The sequence below is a fragment of the Hypomesus transpacificus genome, chromosome 21 (assembly GCF_021917145.1).
Source record: "Hypomesus transpacificus isolate Combined female chromosome 21, fHypTra1, whole genome shotgun sequence".
In the NCBI taxonomy this organism is placed as follows: Eukaryota; Metazoa; Chordata; class Actinopteri; order Osmeriformes; family Osmeridae; genus Hypomesus; species Hypomesus transpacificus.
The window spans coordinates 2,678,071-2,701,496 of NC_061080.1; the positions used below are offsets into that span (position 1 = coordinate 2,678,071).

The 23,426-nt window shown below is 46.1% G+C and overlaps 4 protein-coding genes across 5 annotated transcripts; all 4 read left to right on the plus strand.

Moving 5' to 3' along the window:
• Positions 1-22: 22 nt before the first annotated feature.
• LOC124483562 (target of Myb protein 1-like) lies at positions 23-7,450 on the plus strand. 2 transcript variants are annotated; one of them, XM_047044054.1, is made up of 15 exons: positions 23-554; positions 1,920-2,027; positions 2,216-2,294; positions 2,454-2,603; positions 3,747-3,881; positions 4,002-4,169; positions 4,543-4,659; positions 5,151-5,284; positions 5,491-5,533; positions 5,637-5,772; positions 5,954-6,026; positions 6,219-6,306; positions 6,882-6,941; positions 7,042-7,081; positions 7,229-7,450. In XM_047044054.1, the coding sequence occupies exons 2-15, from the start codon at positions 1,990-1,992 to the stop codon at positions 7,372-7,374; spliced, it is 1,407 nt and encodes a 468-aa protein (XP_046900010.1). In that variant the 5' UTR covers positions 23-554; positions 1,920-1,989; the 3' UTR covers positions 7,375-7,450. The 2 variants fall into 2 exon arrangements, with proteins under 2 accessions (XP_046900010.1, XP_046900009.1); XM_047044053.1 differs by having other exon boundaries at positions 1,943-2,027.
• A 375-nt stretch (positions 7,451-7,825) lies between these two features.
• On the plus strand, positions 7,826-9,905 carry LOC124483563 (noggin-like). Its single transcript, XM_047044055.1, has one exon. It carries the CDS (start codon positions 8,757-8,759, stop codon positions 9,684-9,686), a length of 930 nt encoding a protein of 309 aa, XP_046900011.1. The 5' UTR covers positions 7,826-8,756; the 3' UTR covers positions 9,687-9,905.
• Positions 9,906-10,459: 554 nt separating this feature from the next.
• On the plus strand, positions 10,460-16,517 carry get3 (guided entry of tail-anchored proteins factor 3, ATPase). The gene is made up of 7 exons (XM_047044130.1): positions 10,460-10,624; positions 11,321-11,468; positions 11,852-12,000; positions 12,270-12,420; positions 12,625-12,732; positions 12,879-13,076; positions 16,307-16,517. Exons 1-7 carry the CDS (start codon positions 10,485-10,487, stop codon positions 16,433-16,435), a joined length of 1,023 nt encoding a protein of 340 aa, XP_046900086.1. The 5' UTR covers positions 10,460-10,484; the 3' UTR covers positions 16,436-16,517.
• Positions 16,518-19,423: 2,906 nt separating this feature from the next.
• Positions 19,424-23,304, plus strand: best2 (bestrophin 2). The gene is made up of 9 exons (XM_047043451.1): positions 19,424-19,587; positions 19,738-19,832; positions 20,047-20,280; positions 20,512-20,666; positions 20,767-20,844; positions 21,012-21,164; positions 21,404-21,484; positions 21,738-21,892; positions 22,334-23,304. The coding sequence occupies exons 1-9, from the start codon at positions 19,436-19,438 to the stop codon at positions 23,136-23,138; spliced, it is 1,908 nt and encodes a 635-aa protein (XP_046899407.1). The 5' UTR covers positions 19,424-19,435; the 3' UTR covers positions 23,139-23,304.
• Positions 23,305-23,426: the final 122 nt, after the last annotated feature.

Genomic DNA, 23,426 nt, shown 5'->3' on the forward strand with positions numbered 1-23,426 from the left:
TAAGGTGTGGCTAAGAAATTATTTAGGGGATATGACGACCAGAACCTTTTGCCTTTGAATGAAAACATGTTTAAACAAATATAAATTATATCAGACAAAAAAGCAAAACACATAGGGCCTATGTAGCCTACATGAAACCAGCAAAGCAGGGACCATATTGAAATGTATGATGGGCTGGTACTGGCACACTGTTCGCGAACATTGAGGACGTAGAGCTATTAATTTGATTCACGTGTTTGTTCTGACACATTAGCTTGTTCAGCAGATGTCAAAATTATCTATATTTCTATCACATTCTTCACCTGTCATTATTGTGTCTAGAATGTAGGCAGTCCTCCAGGGTAAAAGCTGTTTCCTGGCCTAGGTTTCACGTGACCGCACGGCCACAGTTCAGAAACTGCGCGCACAGCACTGAAGAGAGACTAACCAAACGGGGAAATAGCGTTTGAAGATAATTATCGTGGGGAAATATATTTGTTCGATGTCGGCAATTGTGGAAAAAATGGAGTTTCTCATAGGAAGCCCGTTCACTACGCCTGTCGGACAAAGAATAGGTAGGCAGTGGGTTACGTTTGTTATTTCGTCTCAGAACCACGAAACTTGTTCAATTTAGTCACTATAGTTACTACAGCTAATCTAAATTGAAACTAAATCATATTAAACTATTTTAAAGTCAAGTTCACTAGGCTTCAGAGTCAAAGTTTAAAATCCAAACGTAGAATTGTAATGGGGTTAATCATTATGGTTAATATTGGACTTTAAACATGTATTCTAAACCAATAATAAAATAGCGGTGGGTCTTAGAATTGCAATATCCCATTCGATTCGTCATCTGATCTTGCATGACATCAAATGTAACGAATCACAAGGAGTGGCAAAGTTTCATTTCTAACTTCTTCATTCTACATTGTAGCGGGACTGTTACTTGTAGGCTATCCCTATACTGTACACATCCTGTTTTGATCTAATTCCTGTAGCCAACTGAAACTGGACATGAAAGGTTATATTAAAATGAAGGCCTATGTAAATGTGTTCAAGCTAGGTTCCAGTAGTCAGTTCAAACACCGTTACTTAAATGGCCTTGATGGTTGGATGATTGAAGGATGACGTAATGGATGTTTAGATTTGGGAAGCTGACAATCCTCATTAGCGATAGGCTAACTAACTAAACGATTATTTATTTAGGCTACGTCATACAGATAAGAACTTTATGCCGGGATGTTTTAGAGTCTTCCTTCCTGGTTATCCTTTCCAACTCCCTCATCCGCTACATGAATGCATCAGCTAGCTCCCCAAGAACGTTAACCGAAGCAGCTGACAGTCACATGAAAAAGGAGTGAGGAGGGGGGGGGGGGGGGGGGGGGGGGGGGGGCTGTGAAATGTGAGTTAGGCAAAGGGAAGGAGAGCGTAAGGGGGTTGGGAGTGAGTGGGAGGGTGTGTGCAGGGAGGGAGTAGGAGGGAGAGAAGGAGAATTAGAGAAGTATAAAGGCTAAATCAGGGGCCTATTGAGTGCAGAGGGGGAGTGCAGACGCTGGCAGTAATCACAAGGCACCTCAGCTTTAGTTGGACTTGAAAAATAAGACTGATTATTCAATGGTAATCCAATCAAGCAATAACAGTGATTGTGTGTGAACTAAATGCATAATTCAAACACCAAGACAGTCCTTCTACAAGTTCCAAAACATTTTCAGTTAAGAGAGAAGAAAAGAGAATATATTATTTTCATGACGTTTCCGTCATGGAATTCCATGTTACATTTCCAATGTATTCATATCAGTGATTCATATGTAGGCCTTGTTGCCACATTTGGGATCCCCATGAAATGATCATTACCGTATGGCCAGGAACCTGGTGTTGTGAAAGGTTAATAAATGGCCTTCTGAGTCTCCACATTGGTTGTCTGCTCTCCCTGTCCTAAGTGTGTGTCATGGGTTGTTGACAGAGCGAGCCACCAGCGGAGCACTGCAGTCAGAAGACTGGGGCCTCAATATGGAGATCTGTGACATCATCAACGAGACGGACGAGGGGTATGGAGGTCTTCGTTGTTATGGATCGTTTGCGACTGCCATTTTCCAATTACTGCCGCGTCACTCTCCACGTCAAACAGCTAGACGACGCCGATAACTATCAGGAGAATAGAACAGGGGCATTGATTTCACTCAGACTGACGTCCAATGTCTTCCACCTTTTGTTGTGTTGTTGCCTTTGACCCCAGACCCAAGGATGCCGCCAAAGCCATAAAGAGGAAGATCGTGGGCAACAAGAACTTCAGAGAGATCATGTTGGCGCTGACCGTGAGTGGACCTCTCTTTCATTTGGTTTGGTCCATATCTCACTTTCCCACTTCTGTCCACTTATTGAAGCTACAGAGTGTGTCTTTAATTTGGGCTGAGACCCTGATAGCGCTTGTTTTCCCAATACCCCTCCCCTTTTTTTACCTTGGTTTTAAAAAGGTTCTGGAAGCGTGCGTGAAGAACTGCGGCCACCGGTTCCACGTTCTGGTGGCGTCTCAGGAGTTTGTGGAGGGAGTTCTAGTCCGTTCCATCCTTCCCAAGTACAACCCACCCACAGCTCTACACGACCGAGTACTGAGCCTTATACAGGTGTGAGATTCAGACATGTTGCTTTACGAGAGGTGCTAGGTACACCCACAGGTACCGAGTGCTGAAAACTCCTTGGTGTTAAGCCTTACGGTGCGTGTCCACTACAGCGGAGCGGAGCGTCGGCTTCCAATCCATTTTCAATAAAACCGGGCGTTGACGCTGGTGTAGGGCATTGTGGGAGCGTACGCGAGCATCAACACACGTTTTAAAAAAAAAATGGATTGGAAGCCGACGCTCCGCGCCGCTCCGCTTCGCTGTAGTGGACACGCACTGTTATGTAAGTGGAACAAGTGTCATTGTTGTTGCTCGTCGGTATTGCTTTGTCGCTCACTCGGGGGATCGAACTCGGGTCGCCTAACTCGTGCACGCGTTGACCTCCTTTCATAAACACTCCTTTAAATAGCTACGCCACCGAAAAGCTAGACATTTGTGAGTGGGCGGTATTTATACTAAGGAGTGAGTTTAACTAATTCAACTCTGTTATATAAATATAAGCGTGTGCTACAGAAATACATCATTCTCAATACCATACCGTACATGGTCGTACGGGAAACTCACTTTTGAACCATCAAGAGGTTTCGATGGCGACCATCCATCAGTGTCACCCCAAATGAAGTGCTTCTCCAGTTTTGTTGCCTGTTTACCCTTTGTCATGAGTTCAGTTTCCATGCACAATGTCTGTTCGATCGGTAATTTGACAGCAGACAACTACTAGCCTCCTCGTTCATTTTGCAATAATAAGATGACTTGTTGCAGTCAATGACTTCATGTCACCTCCAGCCCACTCTGTCCAAATGGCCCATTAGATTTAATGGATAAATTGGGCAGAATGACAACATGGTTAACATACCACTTTTCTGAATGGGACAAAGCCTTTGTGTCAATTTCTTTCATAATGTCAACGGGTTTCAAAAGGTCTCACTCTCATTTCATTTCCATTTTCTGCTCTCTATTCGTCTACCTGTCTCCCTGTCGCATTCCGTTTCGTTTCTCTCGGTCTCCCTCCGTATCCACACGCTTTCTCTTTTTCTCTCCTCCTCTCTGACTATCCTGCTCTTTTGTTTTCCCATCCCTACACACTTCCCTCTCCTCTCCTCTCTCTCTTCTTTCCCTCCTCCCTCTCTTTCCTCCCTTCCCTCCCAGGCGTGGGCGGACGCCTTCCGGAACTCTCCCTCCCTGGCAGGGGTGGTGGGCGTGTACGAGGACCTGAAGAGGCGGGGCCTGGAGTTTCCCATGACAGACCTGGATGCCCTGTCGCCCATACACACACCCAACCGAGTGAGCCCGAGACGCATCCGTGCACATGGGGTGGATCGCACCCGCGCTATGTCTTCCATTCTTTCCCTCCTCCCTCCCTCCTAATATTTCAATCGAAATGACGTTGTCTCGTCTTTCTAGAGCATTCCAGAGAACGGCACGGACGTAAGCGTGGCTGCTCCTTGTGCTGAAGCTCAGATGCACGCTGCTGCGTCGACATCCACCTCTGCGTCTCCCAGGAGTGCCCCTAGCCAGAGTGCTTTACTTGCACAGCCTAGCGAGGGGCCTGTGTTCATCCCTGCCGAACAGGTACTGTTGCTCCTAGACAGACCTGTCAATCACCCTGTGATCGTTACATTTGACGTTGTCCATAGCCCAGTGAATGACTATTCCTGGCCGTGTTCCACTTGGAAGTGTTCAAAAATGCTGATTAGCTCCTCTGCACTTCTAGCATGTTTAAACACAGGAGCAAACATAAACAGCCAAACCTGTGGTTAAACCACGCTGAGTTTTTTTAGCCCCCACAACAGCACAAAGGGAAATTACTTGTGTGTATCTTGCGGCTTTGAGAGGAAATGCTGTTTCAAACAGACCTGATTACGGTAGAAAAATACAACTATGTGTTTTTTTTAGGGACACTATCCAACGATGAACCTTGTGGTTGTGGTTGTTAACCCCTCAGGAGCAGAAGCTAAGGGCAGAGTTGGCGCTGGTCAGGGGCAACCTGACCGTAATGACTGAGATGCTCAACCAACTCACCCCAGGCCAGAGTGCACAACAAGACACAGAGCTGCTTCAGGTGTGTGGCTGTGTGTGCGTTTTCACGCATGGAGTCGGTCCGAAAGATCGGTGTTTCCTTCTTGCTTCGTGACTTGCTCTCTTTCCCCGTGTTCTACCTGTACGACTCTCCGCTCTCTTGTTTCGTCTTGTTTTAACTTAGAAACCTGTGAGACCGCCTCTTCTGGGAGCACTGCTCTCCTGTCTCTCTCTCTCCATCTTGTCATCACTCCCAACACTTTGGTGCGGAACGTAAAAGTATTATTGAGTGATGATTGATGATTGAGTCTCTCTGTGCACCCACCTCTCTTTCTCTTTCTCCATCTCCATCTCCTGTCTCTCTCTCTCTCTCCATCTTGTCATCACTCCCAACACTTTGGTGCGGAACGTAAAAGTATTATTGAGTGATGATTGAGTCTCTCTGTGCACCCACCTCTCTTTCTCCATTCCCCTTCCTCCCTCCCTCCCTCCCTCCCTCCCCCCCCCTCCCTCCCTCCCTCCCTCCGAGAGCAGCAGCTGTACTCGGTGTGCAAGAGCATGCAGCGTAGGGTGGTGGAGCTCATCCCCAAACTGGTGGACGAGGGCCTCATCGAGGAGCTGCTGGTGGTCAACGACGACCTCAACAACGCCTTCATCCGTTACGACAGGTACTCTGCAGGAAGCGGCCATTTTTGACATGACAGGCCAATCTAAAGCCAGGCACCCCTATCATAGCTGCATAGTGAGGTGTGAGCAAAGGCATGTTAAGTTCACCTCTCTGGGGGAAGTTTGTTTTATTGCCTGCTATTTAGACCAACGGACGGGTTTGTAAAACAGTCAATCATTTTGCAATGATGGTTGTGTTTTTCTTCAGGTTTGACAGACTTAATAAGTCACAGAGAACAACTCCACAGCAGGTAAAGCTATCCTTTGAAGTATTTCCCTTTACACTTTAGTTAACTCGGTAGTTTACATAACCGATTTAAAGACTTCGACCAAATGTTTCCTTGTCCCAAACAGACCCCAAACAACAGCTCCTCCAACCTCATCAACCTAAGCCCCACCCCAAATCCCCTCAGCCAACCAGTAACCTCCATAGCTCCCAGTCAACCAGCAGCTGGCTCCCCAGCCAATCAGAGTCCGGCGCCTCAACTCTGTAAGTAACATCCAGCAGAGATTTATTTCAGTCTAAACCTCGTCCCTGCTTTTCCCCTCTCGGCAAAGTCCAATAACCTTTTTTATAGAATAGATCCTAAAGGATTAAAAAAAACAAGGCATAAATGCTGCTGTTTCCTTCTCTCACTGTGGTTCCTGTTTCTCTCGGGGGGGCGGAGCAGGTCCAGCAGAGGAGGAGGAGTTTGATATGTTTGCCCAAACCAGGGGCAGCTCCCTGGCAGAGCAGAGGAAGAGGTGAGGGCGGTCCCTGGCTCTCCAGCAACTGGCCCTACTCACACTATATACAGTATACACTATGTGTGTTTACTAAACACATGTATAGTTGGGATTGGACTCCATATAATGGACTAACTCCATGTGATGTGTATGTGTGTGGGAATATTCACTCCTGTGTGTGTGTGTGTGTGTGTGTGTGTGTGTGTCAAGTGTGCGGTATGAGGACCCCGGAGCAGTGGAGGGCCTCGCCGGGGCCTTGGACACCAGGTTGCAGGTCACAGGAGCAGTCAATCCACGGGTCAGTGCCAGCAACCATGTACTCCCACACTATCTCTGTCAGTCTGTTTCTCTGTATGTCTCTGTAAAGGTTCCCCTCCGTGTCTTTGCACTCTACCTAACTATAGGTTTGCCAATCAATCAATGGTAGTAGCATGTTGTGGCTTTGACTGATGATGGGGTTGGAAAGTCATCATGTCATTGGGAGCCTTGCTGTGCCGGGAGATAACGAAATGTCAGCTTTAATGTCAAGCTCTGCAGTTGAGGAACAGCTCAATTAGAGCGAATGTAGAAATGGTTCAGAATGACGACATCCATCCTGGGGAAGCAGACACCAGAGAGAGAGAGTCGCATTATGTCAGATTAAGAACCGTGACTGTCACAAGTGACTTATTTTCCCTTTGTCTCTCTCTCTGTCTTTCCTTTATTCTTTTTTTCCTTTTCTTGTGCTTTCTTAGCATGTTCAGAACTATTTTGAATGCTAAAAACAGGACACCAAAAAATCTCCCCCCTCTCCCTGCCTCTGTCACCCACACATAAACACTCTCTCGCTTGTTCTTTCTGACACGCCGCTGTTTCTCTTCCTCTTTTTTTCAGGTCACGTCATCCAAGAACCCCACGTTGGATGAAATTGACAGGTGGTTGTCGTCAGACACAGTATGTTTATTTATTTATTTGTTTTTTTGAGTTTTTGTTTAACGTTTCAAAGGTTTTTAAAACAGCCAGTTGCTACCAAATATTTGTCTTGTATTTACAGCCACCTGATTCGGCTGTCTCCGACGGCGTGACTAGTGACGGTATGGCCCGATATCTTTCTTCATCCCACAGTCGTTTTTAAATAGAGCTACCCTTTTTTCCAGCAAGGATTGCTTGTGGTGATAGTCTTAATATCAGTTGTAAACTTGACAACTTTTTCCCTCTATCCTCCCCCTACCCCTTTGCAGAATTTGACAAGTTCTTGGAGGAGAGGGCGAAGGTGGGGGACCAAGCCCCTGCACGCAGCCAGCCCCCCGCTACCTCATCCAGACCCCCACCCCAATCTGCCCAGCAACAAGACAGGTCATCACATGACCAGCTTTTCTCACTCTGAGAGTAAAGGAGCACTGCAAGACTGGACTGATCACGGCGGGTCTACATGAACTGGTCAGCACACAGGAGGATACACACACACACACATACACTTACTCTTGTAAGTCCACTTTAAACATAACCAGTGAGAGACACAAACAAACAGTGACACATTCATTTGTCAGAAGTGCCTTTGAATGCCTGCCATCCAAACGTGTATGTATTTGTGTCCCTTTCTTTGTCCTTCACACACAAACATCGCTACATGGGGGCCTTTCAATTCTGCAATATATGTATTTGCTCAACGCTGTAGACATACCGTGTGAAAATCCTGAGACTATCAAAGCAATGCCTGAAGCAGCATTAAACCTTAGACAGGAATAATCTGTGATTGTAGTATAGCATCTGTATAGGTCGTTGTGCACATGACATTTAATATTAAAACGTGAGAGAAGAAAACGACACATTGAAATTCTAACATTAAACCGAGTGTTGAAAGCGACTTGATGTCGTCATAGGACAGCTTTGACCATGAAAAAAGTGATTCCAGTAACAAATAAATGGGTCTTTGGTCCTGACAAACATATTTGGTCTGGGTTTGCTAGTTTGTTGTGCTTACAGAGCAGCCTATCATTAGTGTGAATGGGAGTTCACTCACATGTCTCTTCCTTTTTATCTGGGTTCCCAAGCTGGATTTACTGGTGTCTGGGGGTCACAATGACACTTCTGATAGGGGAATTCGGATCTCACTTCGGATCTGCTTTTTCGCCACAGCAAACGTGTCCACTACTACTATGATTGTTGTGTTAGACTTCAATATTGGGCTATGCAGTATATGTGTCTCAATTGACAATGTTTTTGTAACCAACCAGTGGCTTTGTCTTAAAGGACAATCCATTCGTGGCCTATCAGTAGCTGTTTCTCAAATTACAGGTGTACTACCCATGGGTTGAAGGACCACATTGGTCAGAATGAATTCCATACAATAGCTAGGGCTTTGGGCTTTAGCCCATTGGTTGGCTAATGGGGTAAACATCACATCCTTGACTGAAAGATGTGAGAGAATTGAGTGCCCAGTTCTGGCCTTAGCTGATAATTAGCCTGTTTTTCAGGTGATAAGGTGTCTATTTCTCTGTGTTATTGTACCAGAGCTCAAGGATGTCTGCTGGATACACTGGGTACAAAAACATGAGGAGGTTGATTCTGGAGACCTGGGAAGCGATTTTTACACAGTATCCAGGAATGCTATTACAAGAGTGGGTTGGAGAAATGTTACACTCTTTGTATTCTTCAGTTGGCTAAACCTATGAAGTAAGAGTGCACTTGAGTGTCTAGTGTTGCCAACTCGTGCGCCAGGGTGAGTTGATTTCACTCAGCTTCTAAAGACAACCTTGAAACTACAAAATGACAAGATCGGTGAACTGGTGGAGGTACAGCCACACTTTGTTGCTTTGGGTGTCTCTGATTATCCGTTTTAATGGTTCTAGCACCTCTTCGTCTTTTCAAAACCAGGAACCCTCAAACAATGAACCCCTGAATGACCAGAGGGACACTGACTGGTATTTGACATTTTTACGTTCCAAAACAGTTACTTCTTCTAAGCCAGTCCGACCTTACTTGCTTTCGTTAAACGCGGAGGACTACCATTACACACCAAAACCAAAACACCTTCGCCCACGCCGGCTCCTACGCGTTTTGGGTTCGTCTTTTGATCCGTTCTGGATGTCAATTCAGCGGCCCTCTGAAGAGGGGGTCAGGGCATTGGAAGGGGGAAATGATGCGGAAAAGTCTGGGCAAACTGGATCTCATGGACATGTTTCAAATGTGTCCTTACCGAACTACACTGTCAACAAGGTGTTCAACTTAAGCTCGTCTCCAGAACTGACAGAGGGTGCAGCGCGGTATCAACGCAAACTTGAAAAGGAAACCGAAGATTTGGACTTGAGCTCACTGCCCTTAAATGTCGTTAGTTCAGTCCGAAACTGGTTAGTCAGTTACGCCACCTGTGGCCTGAGCTACAAGTGGGTTGATATGGGTCCAGTATTTTGGCCACGCTGGCTTCGCCACACTGACTGTGAAATGCCAGGTGTGTCACAAAGTTGCTCTTTCCCCAGTGGCATGGCATGCCGACGGGCACAAGTTACTCATCTAAAAATCCTTGCCTTTCATTGCACGGAACACGCGGATGAAGACGGCGTTGGGTCGATGGGGAATGTGGGGACCGACAGGGTCATTGTGGTGGGATCAGGGCCATCAGGCAAAAAGTGCATGTGGAGGCAGGTGCCTTACCCAGTTGTTACCGCGTGTAAATGTTCATGCAAAGAATTTATTTGATCTGCTTTGACGTGTGTTAAAGCCATTTTCCAATTCTGGTTTATTGAAAACGATTTCCTCTTTACTCTCTATGTGACTTGCTGTGGAATAAAGGTGAAGCTTTTAATATATTTCAATATGTTGACTTAGTAATAAGTAAAATAGGCTACAGGTTGTAATTAATTTGTTGATAACCACCTTAAGTGATAATTGTGGGCTATTCCAAGTGTTAGTTTTAAGGCAAAGCTATTGAATAAAAAGCGTTTGTTATTTCAACAATGAGTGGTGGTAAAGTATTTTTTTTCTTAGTTTGAAGTGTTTAATTGATAACATTTTACAAAAGCCCCCGAGGCTGAAAGGCACATTTTGTTGCTTGATTACTTGCGCCACCTAGTGTAGCTTATAGGTACCAGATATGCGCTCATCACCACATTGAACTATTCCGTTCTGTTCAAATATTAGTAAAAATATTGAATGACAACGTTTATAACAACGGCTAATAAACAGCATAATCCTATAAGTCCAGTTCATAACAACTGCATCTGCAGCACAAGCACCTTAACACAAAGTTCATTGAATTAAAATGCTGTTTTACCTTCGGCGTTTTTTTTATCTACGTGTCTTATATTTATCTTTGTTTAAATTGTGTTTAATATATACATTATATTTAATACGTGTGATAAGTGCGCTGAAGTTAGACTACGTATGTTTTCATAAACTTGGAGACAAATATTAAGCAAATATGGTACAGTCTGTTAACCCTTTTCTCACGGCATCTAATCGAATTTGGTACATTCCAATTGCTGACCTGTACACAAGATGGCTGCATTGGAGGAAGAATTTGAAGATGCGCCTGATGTTGAGCCATTAGAGCCGACGTTAAAAAACATAATCGAGCAGAAATCCTTAAAATGGATATTTGTTGGAGGAAAGGGTGGCGTTGGAAAAACGACGTGCAGGTATGTGAAGGGAGAAATATGCTTCGTCACATGGTGACATCAGTATTCGCTGCCTGCTAGCTGGTGCTAACGTCACTAGCACCAAGGTGTACGTTGTAGCTGTAAACAACAAAAGCAACAACCGAATCTCTAAATTGTTTCGACATTTTAAAGACTATTCTTTGTAGATTGCATTGTGGCTTTAATTTAATATGTCAGTGGAAACGTTTTAATAGCTTGTTGGTGGCTAGTTTTAGCTAACTTGACTAACCAGATAGTCTGTGCTACACAGTAGTTAGCTTGCTGTCAAAACGATAATCGATTGATAGCTCTCATTCATTGACATTGGTTTAGCTAGAGCTAGTTATTTGACACTAGTATACTGTGGAATTTTTCGTATCGTTTATACTTTGCCAGTTCCATATTTTAGCAGTCAACTTGATAAGCAAGGTACATGAAATATGCAGTATCTCCCAACTTTAGACATATAGCTCATTCTAACAAGCAGATCGCATTACAGTCAGTTATGACTTAATGTAAACTATGACTTAACTTCGTGTTGGAATTGCCCCTACAAGTAAAGATGGATTGTCATCCTTTTCGATGTGAGATACAGTACATGTTCCTTTTTGAAACTCCATTATAAATCTGTCTGAGTTTGGCTATTACGCAAAGGGCTTCTAACACACTAATGTGACCCCCTCTGGCACGACACAGCTGCAGTCTGGCTGTTCAGCTGGCCGCTGTTCGCGAGAGTGTGCTCATCATCTCCACTGACCCCGCGCACAACATCTCAGATGCCTTCGACCAAAAGTTCTCCAAGGTGCCCACCAAAGTCAAAGGTTACGACAACCTATTTGCCATGGTAAGTCGAACTGGGTCACATAACTATTTTGTAAAATAATAAATCTGTGCCGTTTGAAAATCAGAACGATGAAGTTGTCTCAATTAGGTTTGGAGGCATCCGACATGAATGGAAAAAAAACATAATCCATTTCTGTTGCCAAACAAAGAAGCTTGTGTGATTCTATCAATGAAATACGATGCCAAAGCATCACATGTGCCTTCCTAGTGCACAGTTTGTCACGTTGGCATTCGCCTCACATGAAGAGATGAGACGCTCGTTAGTCATTGTTTTGGTAAATGTCGAAGCTGCCCGAGATCTCATAAACAAAACTTGTCATTCGAACTCACACTGTCAAAATGTGTATGTGTGTGTTCCGTACTTGTGTGTGTGTGCGAGCACAGGAGATCGACCCCAGCCTGGGTGTGGCGGAGCTCCCAGACGAGTTCTTCGAGGAGGACAACATGCTGAGCATGGGCAAGAAGATGATGCAGGAGGCCATGAGTGCCTTCCCAGGCATCGACGAGGCCATGAGCTACGCCGAGGTCATGAGGTCAGATGGGGGCGGGGGAACACCTGGGGACCATGCACATCACAAACACTGTTACAGCTGTCTGAGCCTCAAGGAGCCGAGCTGAACTTGACAGACCCGTGTGGGTATTTCAGCTGGAGAGACCTTTGAACCTGAAAAGTAACAGCGCCGGGATGAATATTTGAGTCGGCCTTTTTATTTGAGATGTAGTCGAGACCATCTGCCAACGTCTGACACCTTTTTTCGAGTTGTTTGCGCTCAACGTGCCGTCTCTTTTTCTGTGGCGACAGGTTAGTGAAAGGCATGAACTTCTCAGTGGTGGTGTTCGACACTGCCCCTACTGGCCACACACTGCGCCTGCTCAACTTCCCCACCATCGTGGAGCGAGGCCTGGGTCGACTCATGCAGATAAAGAACCAGATCAGTCCCTTCATATCCCAGGTACTGTCTGGGCAAACCTGTCTGGTCATTGTAGCAATGTGGAACTGCAAGTTGACTCTTTTTCTCTCTCACACTCGTATTTTTTCTCTTTGACGTCTCTCATATTTAAAAATGATCTTCCTTTAGTGTCTCTACCACCTAAATTATTTATGTGTCTTCCTCTGTGTTTGTACCCACCCCCCTCTGTGTGTGTCCCCTCTTCAGATGTGTAACATGCTGGGTCTGGGGGACATGAATGCAGACCAGCTGGCCTCCAAGCTGGAGGAGACGCTACCTGTCATCCGCTCCGTCAGTGAACAGTTCAAGGACCCTGTAAGTCCCTCCTCTTCTCAGGTCCTCTCAATGTTTCCCCCCCCCCCTGAGATTGCCCTCCTACGCTGCTGAAGATACCGTCTGGTGTCCGTCCGTCTGTCTGGGCTGGTGTCTGACTCCTCCCCCCCTCTCTCTCCCCCTCCCAGGAGCAGACAACCTTCATCTGCGTGTGCATCGCAGAGTTCCTGTCCCTGTACGAGACGGAGCGGCTGATCCAGGAGCTGGCCAAGTGTCGCATCGACACACACAACATCATCGTCAACCAGCTGGTGTTCCCCGACTCTGAGCGGCCCTGCAAGATGTGCGAGGCCCGCCACAAGATCCAGTCCAAGTACCTGGACCAGGTAATGCAGCTCGGGGGGAGAGAGAGAGTGTGTGTGTGTGTGAGGGTAGTTTTAGATGGAGAAAGATGCAGTACTGTGCAAAAGTCTTACGCCTGGGACACACTGGCTGCGAAGCGCCGCGATTGGCCCGTGCTCTGCTGCGCTCGTTTCGGCAGCTGGTTGAGACACTTGCGAAAACGTCTGCAGGACGATAAAATACACCATGTTATTTGATATATTTTAATTTAAAAAACATGTTATGATGATTTTACTACATTAATTGTACACTACAGTGAACATTTGTAAAGTTGTAAACTGTACAATTATGTATTAAATATTACTTTGTAGGCCTGCGTACCAATATTCACCCTCTATAATTTAAGCTACCAATTACACAATGTTGGTTACGAACGGCCGATCCATCAAAATAAACGGATTGATCTGTTGAGGCAGCATGCTCGTCGTTGTTTCTGAACGGTCTGTCTATTTCCGGAGAGAAACGAGTTGTCACGCGTTGCACACAACACACACGCGTGCAGACATACCGAGAGAGAACCCCCAGCGGAGAAATTCAAGGAGATGGACGACATCAAATTAATTCTCGGAAGTTGAAAAGCACAGGGATTTGTATGACCCCCCCAGCACCGATTTTACAAGGACAACATAAAGAAGGATCAATGCTGGGATGCCGTTGGGGCGCCTGTTGGAATAACACGTTTCCTAAATATACCCTATGCCATGTTTATGTACCATGTCCAGTGTTTCCCACAGATTTGAAATCTAGTTGTGGCGGGGAGGGGGGTGGGGGTTGTCAGACTGGGGGGGGGGGGAGTCGTTATAATTCCTTCGTTAATAATTCGTTACACAGTTAATTTGTTAAAAATTTGTTACATGAAATATGAATCCAAAATGATTCACACCTTCACAAAATTAACAACAACTAATATATCATTTCTGCATTATGCATGTAGCCACGCTAGTGCTAAACAACTATTTAACTGGTCGGCTCCAGGACGCCGGGTAAGTAGCACTAGCTAGCTCCTGACACTCAGGGGCGGTGCGTCCCATTGGGCAAGTCGGGCAGTTGCCCGGGGCCTCGGCACATGGTATTTTTATTATTTTTATTAATTAAAATAAAACACTAGTCATTGCAAACGAATGACAATTCATATCAAGCATGAAAACGCAATTCTTGAATTCTATTCTTTATAGCTAAACTTTATCTTAAATCCTGCATGGAACATATGATTCAGGTCATGAAGTTTCTATCAGGAGAATTTGTCGTGTGGTGGAGTGTCTATGATTGAACGGGGGCTTATTACTTGAAAGAGGAATTATTTACTGTGTCGTCTTAGTTAAATTATCAGGGCTTGGAAATACAGTGACTTGCTAAAGTAGGCAAATGGCTAGTAGAAGATAACATTTCATAATAATTTCAGTTAATCAAACAGCTGCAAGACCCAGTGAAATGTTATAGGCTAGTTAACGCAAAATAACGCTAGCATCGCTAACAACATTACTAATTCAACATTGGTAGTGTAACCGAGCTCTTTGTAAGTTTGTTTTAGATACATATGATCGTGTGGACAATAAGACACGGACGCAGTCTCTTTTCATAACTTGTATTTTACCACTGCTTTTCTTGACATCACCTTCGAACAGCCCTCACTGAATTGACGTAATAATTTCTGCATCGAGCCTACGGCAACTCCGGAGGGACAAAACACCCTTGTCTGTTGTCACATAGAAAGGTCTGCTACAGTAGGCTATCCTCAGGATTTGTAAGCTAGCTAAACTTAAACTGTATCTAAAATAATTGTTTTGACATAACAATGGATTCTGCCACTAAATTAGTGACTTGGCTTTATTTCTGGACATACCATCCACAACCGAAGTGTGTTACACAATGCTGTAAGATTGCCTATACTCATGCATTGCTGTTGGTACCCAGAATGCCCTAATCCAAGCTGAAAAGCTACTAAGTTAAGGGCATTAGTTTAGTTAAATAAGAGTTGTTTGAAGTTCTATTGTTGTGTTTGTTCTGTTTTGATATGTGTAATACTATGGTCAATAGGTTAAATAATTTGAGTGTTCACCTAGATTGCAAATGTTGTCTAGTTAGACCGGTATCCAAGCTGTCCGCCACGTAACTGCGTCTGGGCAGGCGCAACGTAATGTTCATAGCTTAAAAGTGCAGTATATACTTCACTTCACATACACACAGGGTTCTTTCCGGGGCTTTGCGGTTTATGGGGGGCCTCAAAATTGTTCTTTGCCCAGGGCCTCCAATTAGCTAAAACCGCCCCTGCTGACACTTCTCACCAAAAGAACGAAGGGGAACCTTCGAGTACTGTAAGTAGTTAAATGTAAATGTGAGTAAGGTACCTAGCGAAAAGTAGCCTCAACTTTCCTCGACTTTTAGCTACGGCACTAATGCTGAAAGCTCGCTGATATAGCTGTCGGTCTTACTAGAACGGCGTATGTATGCATTGTTGCTAACGTGTGCTGACGTTGTGACTGTGCATATGTGAGAAAGACGCATGAGTGACAGAGAGACGGAGGGAGGGCAGGGGAAAGGAAATGCAGCTGAACGAATACGCTGCGTGTTTTAACCTAAATAGCAATAAAAAAAATGTTTCACAAAACGCAATATGTGGCGGCCGGTGTTGATTCTGTGGCGCACCGCCACAAATTAGTCTATGTGTGGGAAACACTGATGTCAGCGTGACTTGTGAAAAAGGAAAGCTCAGAGGAGGTGAAAGGCTTGAAGACCCGCACTGAGAAATGTGCGTCTGGTGTGAACAGCCTCGCACCATTTGTAGCCGATTGTGGCACTTCCGGACGCTTCCGGGCGCTTCGCTGCCAGCGTGGCGTTAGGCACCCAAGATGTTTGACATGAATATTGTATTTTTCGTTGTCTGTATTTCTGCGGCAGTAAAAGTGCAATTTTGAGCCTTTATTTTTTGCTTTTACTTTTATGAAAATGTTTTATCATGCCTAAGACTTTTGCACGATAGTGTATGTGTTTTGATTGTTTATGCGGCAATTTTGTTTGTGTTACGTCACACCAGGGAGAGAGTGGTTTGTTTATGGGGGCTGGAGGGAACCTTTTCCCAGTGTGTGTGTGTGTGTGGGTGTGTTGCCACCTGCAGAGTGTGTGTGTGTGTGTGTGTGTGTGTGTGTGTGTGTGTGTGTAGCCACCTGCAGAGTGTCATAGCAACATGAACATGTGACATGTGAATGTGCCACAGATGGAGGACCTGTATGAAGATTTCCACATAGTCAAGCTACCACTGCTGCCCCACGAGGTACGAGGCGCCGACAAGGTCAACACCTTCTCCCAGCAACTCCTGGAGCCCTACAACCCCCCCACCAAGTGAGATGACCTCTCGCCACCCCCTCCCCCCAACAGCCACACAAACAACAACAGTCCACAGTCCTCTGCAGCCTGAACTCACACCACCTCTTACTGAAACCCCCCCCACCCCCCCCCCCCCCCACCAGTACCGCGGGACCACCCTCCACTTCCTCATTGTCAGACAACAACCGGAACCTACTGCTACAGCAAGCCACACACACCCACACACCAATCATTGACATATAGACTACACACACTCACATGGTGCACATATGCAAACACGTCAAAGGGAGCGGGGTGGAGAGAACACACACACCACCTGCTCATGTCACACATTTGAGAGCGAGAGATACCGAAGAGGCTCCACACAGGAATGGCTTCTTTTTGTTTCTCTTTTTTTTTCTCTCTTTCTCACCCCAACACTCGTCATAACCACCCGGGGGGGAAACGCGTACTATTCCTACAAAGCATTTCAACTTCTTCCGTCTCCCTCCAAAAACTGTTACCCCCCTCCACCCTGCCCCATCTGGTTATCCAGCCTCGGGTGATGTTGCAAGTCTCCCCGATGGCAAAGGTTGTCCGGGGCTGCTTTGTCGACTTCTCCAGTATAAACCTGCTCTTCATTGGTTTTGCCACGTGGTTCCTATTTAGGCTGTGTCCATTTTTTGCTCTTTTCTTTTTATTAAAAGAGGAAGTGGGGAACAGGAGGTGGTTGAGGAATGATTTATTATTTCTGTCTGTTGTAGGTGAAGATTTGTGTGTGGTCGGGGGTGTTGGGGTGAATACATGGTTGCAATGAAGAGAGAGGGGGACTTCTAATGTGTGCGTGTGTGTGATGTATTGAACCCCTTATCCGACCAAGACTGCTTGAATACTCTAAAGATGTCTCCTTCCCTGAGGGAACATCTGATCTAACATGGATGGACAGGCTAAAGCATGTAAATCTCTTCACCACTGCTGATCCAGTTGCTGCAGATCAGGGATATCCCAGAGCAAGGATGTATAAGGCTGCATTTTTAAGAGCTCAAGCAGGCCAAACCCTTCTTAAATGGGCCTCTAATGACCCCATCTAGATATACCTACATTGTTTCTGTCTGTTTGCTCCATGTAACACTGGTGTACATACCATCTTCTCGCCACTGTTTAGCTCTGTGGGAGAGTTGACGTAGAATTACTTTTTAATTTATTGACAAGAATCACGGGCAAGAACAGGCATTGTCAGTATTCACCCCCCAGACAGCACTTTGTCGCGATCGTACATCTGTTTGGCTCCCATGCTTGAAAGAGATAGATGTCCCTTGGCGGTGTTTGTGTAAAGCTTGAAAGTGCAACTTTCTCTCCTCTCCATCCCTCTCTTTTCTCTCCTGTTTAGTCCAGAACTCTCCGTTTGGGCACACCAGAGTGACAATTGCTTTATCAAATGCCTTAGTAGTGCATTGTTAGAAGGAAACACAAATAAAGGATCACTGAATGTTGCTTGAACCCATGTCCCGAATAAATAAAAGAAGGTTGTTGATTCTTTAAGTTGTGGAGAGAACCAAACTCATTTACCTGTTGCATTTTCAATCGCTTGCCTCTTTGTGCACATCTTCTTCCAGAACTGCCAAGCACAAGGAATGCCCGTTTAAAAAAAACAAAATTGCATACTTTGTAGATACAATACTTGTTTGATTAAAACTGATACAAGTGGGGAATTTATGGCAGGTCCAGATTAACTTTATGCTAATGAATTTTTATTTCTGCTTATTGTTTTTAAAGGTGTTATGAAATAAAATATAGAGATGAATCAGCGCAGGGACATGTGTTTCTTTGATGTATGATTCATGTTTAAAACTGTCGAAAGGCTAATGAACTGTTCAAATATGTAATTGATGACTGAAGTAGCCTAGTGCCCCTTCTGAACGGGCAAGGACACAAAGTCCATGACGCACGGTTAACCACGGATACTCTGCGGGCCGGCTAAATCTGCCATGACAGAATCTGACTTGGCTTCTAACCTCCATCTACTGTTCAGGTCATACAAACAAGCATCCCGCGGAGGCATTTCAGTGCTTTTAGTACACTTGAGATTTATCCGCGGACTGGGCAAATTAAGGCACTTGACTTGAAAACAGCAGCCTTTCCGGTTGAACACATAATTAGCCAACCGTTTAAAAACACAAAAGTTGAGATGAAGTGTTTTTACTGTATTTTATGTCTTTATTCAATTACATTGTCTTTAGTCCTGGTTTCTATGTTTGCTGTACTTAACGCACGCGTGCCCTGACTTTATGGGTAGCTCTTGGCGGCCTGTCGCTTGTGGTCCATCACGGATTTGAAGTGCACTGTGCCGAGTCCTGCTTTCCCTGTCGGGGGGCAGTGCTAACGAGCTCCGTTCTTTCCCGTTTACGGATTTACCCCGGGGCGCCCACCACTGAACGCACCGATGAGGCTGGATGGATTAAGCTATTGCGTTGTGGTTGACTTCTGTATGATGAATCAGTATAAAGAGCTGAAGACTATGGATTGCCTGGTACTCAATTTGTTCTCTAAAGACCCTTATATTTCACTGTGAACTAGAAGTTCATTTTACCACAACAACCTGTGCCAATTAAGGACGTGGGCCAATTACGTTACAAAAATTTGTTGACTCATCTAGTGGCTGCAAGCAAAATCGAAGCGCCTTCCACACCAAAAAGAAGGTAAGAAAATGTGTATCCCACAATTACGGGAAACGAGCACGATACCATTATCCACCTCAACATAGTAAGCATGAATGGATAACTATCAATTTCGTTAAGATGATGAGCGATCGAGCTTAAGTTACAGTCACTAATTTGAGAGTAAATGATGTGGTCAACAAAATAGGTTCCTTGTATCCTCCCCAAAATTGTTGTCCGCCTAAATGTACCTACACATAAATTGGACCATATGATGTTTAACGAAAACTTTGAACTTGTGTCTATACGTTGACGCTTAAAATGCAACAATGACACTTTTCTGTTCACACAAGAAACCGCTCTCTGGGGATTTAAACGACGTCATGACTGTCACCTACACAGCGCGGGTGGCCAATGCGCGCTTCTGCGGCTTCTCCAAACTGCTCCTTGCCTGGAGAGGAAGCATATATAAAGTTTTGTACAAGGAGTTCATCGCCTTCTTCGCCATGTACACGGCCATTAGTGTCACTTACAGGTTAGACGGCATTTTACCCCAACTTTAACCAAAAAACAATACATTTCTCAGAAATAAAAAGAGGGATTTAGGCATATATTTAATCTTCGACAGGTGTTAAATAGTTTCATTTAATATTCTTACATCGTTCTCTGATGTTTTTCTCATCAGGTTCGTCCTTTATGATGACCAGAAAAGGTATTTTGAGAAACTGGCAATCTACTGCAACCATTACGCCAGTCTCATCCCCATGTCTTTTGTATTAGGTGAGCCATATTACACATTCCAGGGCCAGGGTTCAACTAAGACACTCGTGGCCTGAACTTAAGAAATCACTAGCATAACATTAGGGTTATAAGCCGGGGGTGGAATCAATGTTATCACCCCTAACCCATTTGAGAGTTCAAAATCCCACTATATGAAATATGAACCGTAATTATTTTTTTAAACGGATGAGGAATGCGTTCGTGCCCGCAACAGGTTTCTACGTGACGCTGATCGTCAACCGTTGGTGGAGCCAGTACACCAGTATCCCTTTGCCAGACCGCCTCATGTGCACGCTCTCGGGCGGACTGCAAGGTGGAGACGAGCGCGGGCGGCTTCTGCGGCGCACCTTGATGCGCTACGCCAGTCTGTCCGCGCTATTGATACTGCGCTCGGTCAGCACTGCTGTGTTCAAGCGCTTCCCCACCATGGACCACGTCGTCGAAGCAGGTGAGTTTGTGGCTGGGACTATAGTAAAAAAAAATCCACAGTTCGACTCCCAAAGTAGGCCTACCTGTCCCACACATGAGATTGCAGACAATTGTTATAACAATATCACAAGATTAAATAATATATAGTAATATAGGTTGGTGGAGGGGAAGTTGGGCATGTGTGAAGCCCTCTGTGACATTGCTTCTAAAAGGGCAATAAAGGGATATCATTCTCTGTCATGCCTTTTAGGCTTTATGACCAGAGAGGAGCGTAAGAAGTTTGAGAGCCTCCATTCTCCCTACAACAAGTACTGGATACCCTGTGTGTGGTTCACCAATCTTGTGGCCGTGGCCCGCTGTGAGGGGAGGGTCAAAGATGACAGCACCCTCAAACTGCTGCTGGAAGTGGGTACGCACACACACAAACACTAACAGGAAAAACGCAATACTGTGCTGTAGGGTCTACTCCTGGTATTTCAAACACGTGCGCATTGTCTATTATCAGGAACTCAATGAATTCCGAGGAAAGTGCAGCTTGCTTTTCCACTATGACATGATCAGTGTGCCTCTGGTCTACACCCAGGTAAGTGTGTGTGTGTGTGTGTGTGTGTGTGTGTGTGTGTGTGTGTGTGTGTGTGTGTGTGTGTGTGTGTGGGTGTGTGGGTGGGTGAGTACATGTTCAAGCACTGAAAACCTCCCTGTTAAACTTGTCAGTAACATCATGACATCATCTTCTCTGCCCGCCCCCAGGTAGTGACCCTGGCTGTGTACAGCTTCTTCCTGGTGTGTCTGATTGGCCGCCAGTTCCTGGACCCCAGCCAGGGTTACCCGGGTCACGACCTGGACCTCTACGTGCCTATCTTCACCTTGCTGCAGTTCTTCTTCTACGCTGGCTGGCTCAAGGTTAGAAGAAAGGACTGTACATGTCATACAGTAGTTCCAATAATGGTTCCTCTCTTTGTCACCTCAGAAACAGCCAGACTCCATGGACCAGAGGGCTTGCAGACCGAGGCTTAGCCCCATCACCCCACCCCCCTCCTGCCTGTGTTTCACATGGCCTATGTGCCTAATGGCAATCATGGTTCAAAGAGGGAGTTGAATATGAACTACATTTCCCATCTGCCTCTTACTCTGTCTCCAAGGTTGCAGAACAGCTGATCAACCCCTTTGGAGAGGATGACGATGACTTTGAGACCAACTGGCTGATTGATAGGAACTTTCAGGTCTGCATCTCTGATGTTCCCATTTGCTAAGTGTCAATGTGTCGGTTTCTGTTCGCTTTTGGGTGTTTTGTGCATGCGTGCCATTACAGGTATATCTCTAATAATGCCAGGAATCTTAATCACCGACTGCATCACAGGCACTGTGCACTAGCTACTGTAGTCGCGAGACCCGACAAGCCCAAAACAGGTACGCACATGTGTTCACAGACGTGTGTTAAACATGCGTGCGTTTCATCCATCCCTCCTCCCTCAGGTCTCCATGATGGCAGTAGACGAGATGTACGCTGACCTGCCCATGATGGAGAGGGATCGCTACTGGAACGACTCCAACCCGCGGCCGCCCTACACCGCTGCCACGCTCTTTGTGCTCCGCAAGCCCTCCTTCCAGGGCTCCACCTTCGACATGGCGTACGTCCTCGCTAAACCGAAACACACACTCGGTCACACCAGGGGCAGGCCAAGGCATAAGCGAACTAAGCGACTGCTTAGGGCCCCCGCGGCCACCACAGGGCCCCTAAGAGCACATGAAATTACAGTTTAATGTTTTTTTAAATATATACGCCAAGGGGCCCCCAAATCAATTCTACTTAAGGCCCTGTAAAGGCTTGGGCCGGCCCTCGGTCACACACAAACAAGCCCACAAACGCATGACAAAAAATTGTTAAGGGGCATCATCAAGTTAAAATTCACTTGATCGGATCCCGATTCTGTCCATTGAGAATGCAATCGTTTCAGTTTTTTTAATCAAGGCAAAGTACAAAACCTTTCCCCTATAGTCACTGTCTGCGTGCATGCATGCTCAACAAACGCAGAGGTGACGAGCAGATGTGATCCATTCCCCCCCTTCAGGATCCCTAAAGAAGAGATGCATTTCCAGCCTCTGGAGAACATCGCGGAGAACCTTGAGGAGTCTGGCAATCACCACCCCAACATGGCGCTCTTCAACCGCCTTCTCAACACCGCCCCGTCCCCCACTGGCCTCATGGGCGGGGCCCTCCGCCGGACCTCCGCCCACCTCATGAGGTTCCGCCGCTCGCCCAGCATCGACCCGCCGTCCTCCATCGACGACAACGATGACGACGACAGCGTAGGCGGAGGCGGAGGGGGGAAGGTGGGTGCGGGGGTGTCGCTGCCCTCCGTACTGGGCCACGACACCCAGAGTACCCTGTGCAGCTACGGGGGTGGGATCACCTCTCGTACCCCCCTCCTGGAGATCCAGTTTGGGGTGGAAAGGAACAGGCAAGGCGGGTCCCTCACCAGCCAGATGGAGGACGAAGGAGAGGGAGAAGGAAGGAGTGGCGGTGAGGAGGAAGGCGCCGACGAGGGAGTGAGGGGGAGCTCCGTGCCCCTGCTCCCCCCTCCCCTCCAACCCTCCAGGGAAGCCCCGGTGAGACAACCCCCGGAGGAGACACCCAGACCCGCCTCGGCTACACCCTCTACCGCCCGCTCCTCCTCCGTCCTGCCTCGCTCCAGACCGGCCCATTCCACTCAGGACCTCCTCAGCACCCGGCCAATCGGTGAGCAGAACAGAGGCACGCCCGCCGTTCTGAAGCGATCCGTTGGTGGAGCCCAAATGTCCCTCCTTACTGTCCCGTTGGACGTGCCTCAGCGCCTTCGCAGCGTCAGCATGGGGTCAGAGTTTACCGGGTCCTAGAATATAATTGGACCAAACCCCCTTGACCCACAATCCTCAGCTTGAACTGAACAGGTATTGAAGTGAACACGTGTAAGATAACATAAAGATGTGATGGACGGTTAGATGAATGTCACAATTACAATTATCCACCGTGGTCACTCATTTACTCTCTTATTGGATACCTTTTCATTTTTGTATCAGACTCTTACATGAAATAGAATTTCAAAGCTAAGAACTTTAATCTTGCTAAATCAAGCTAATCCTAGTTGTACTCCTGACAATTTCAAATACACTTTTCAATAACAA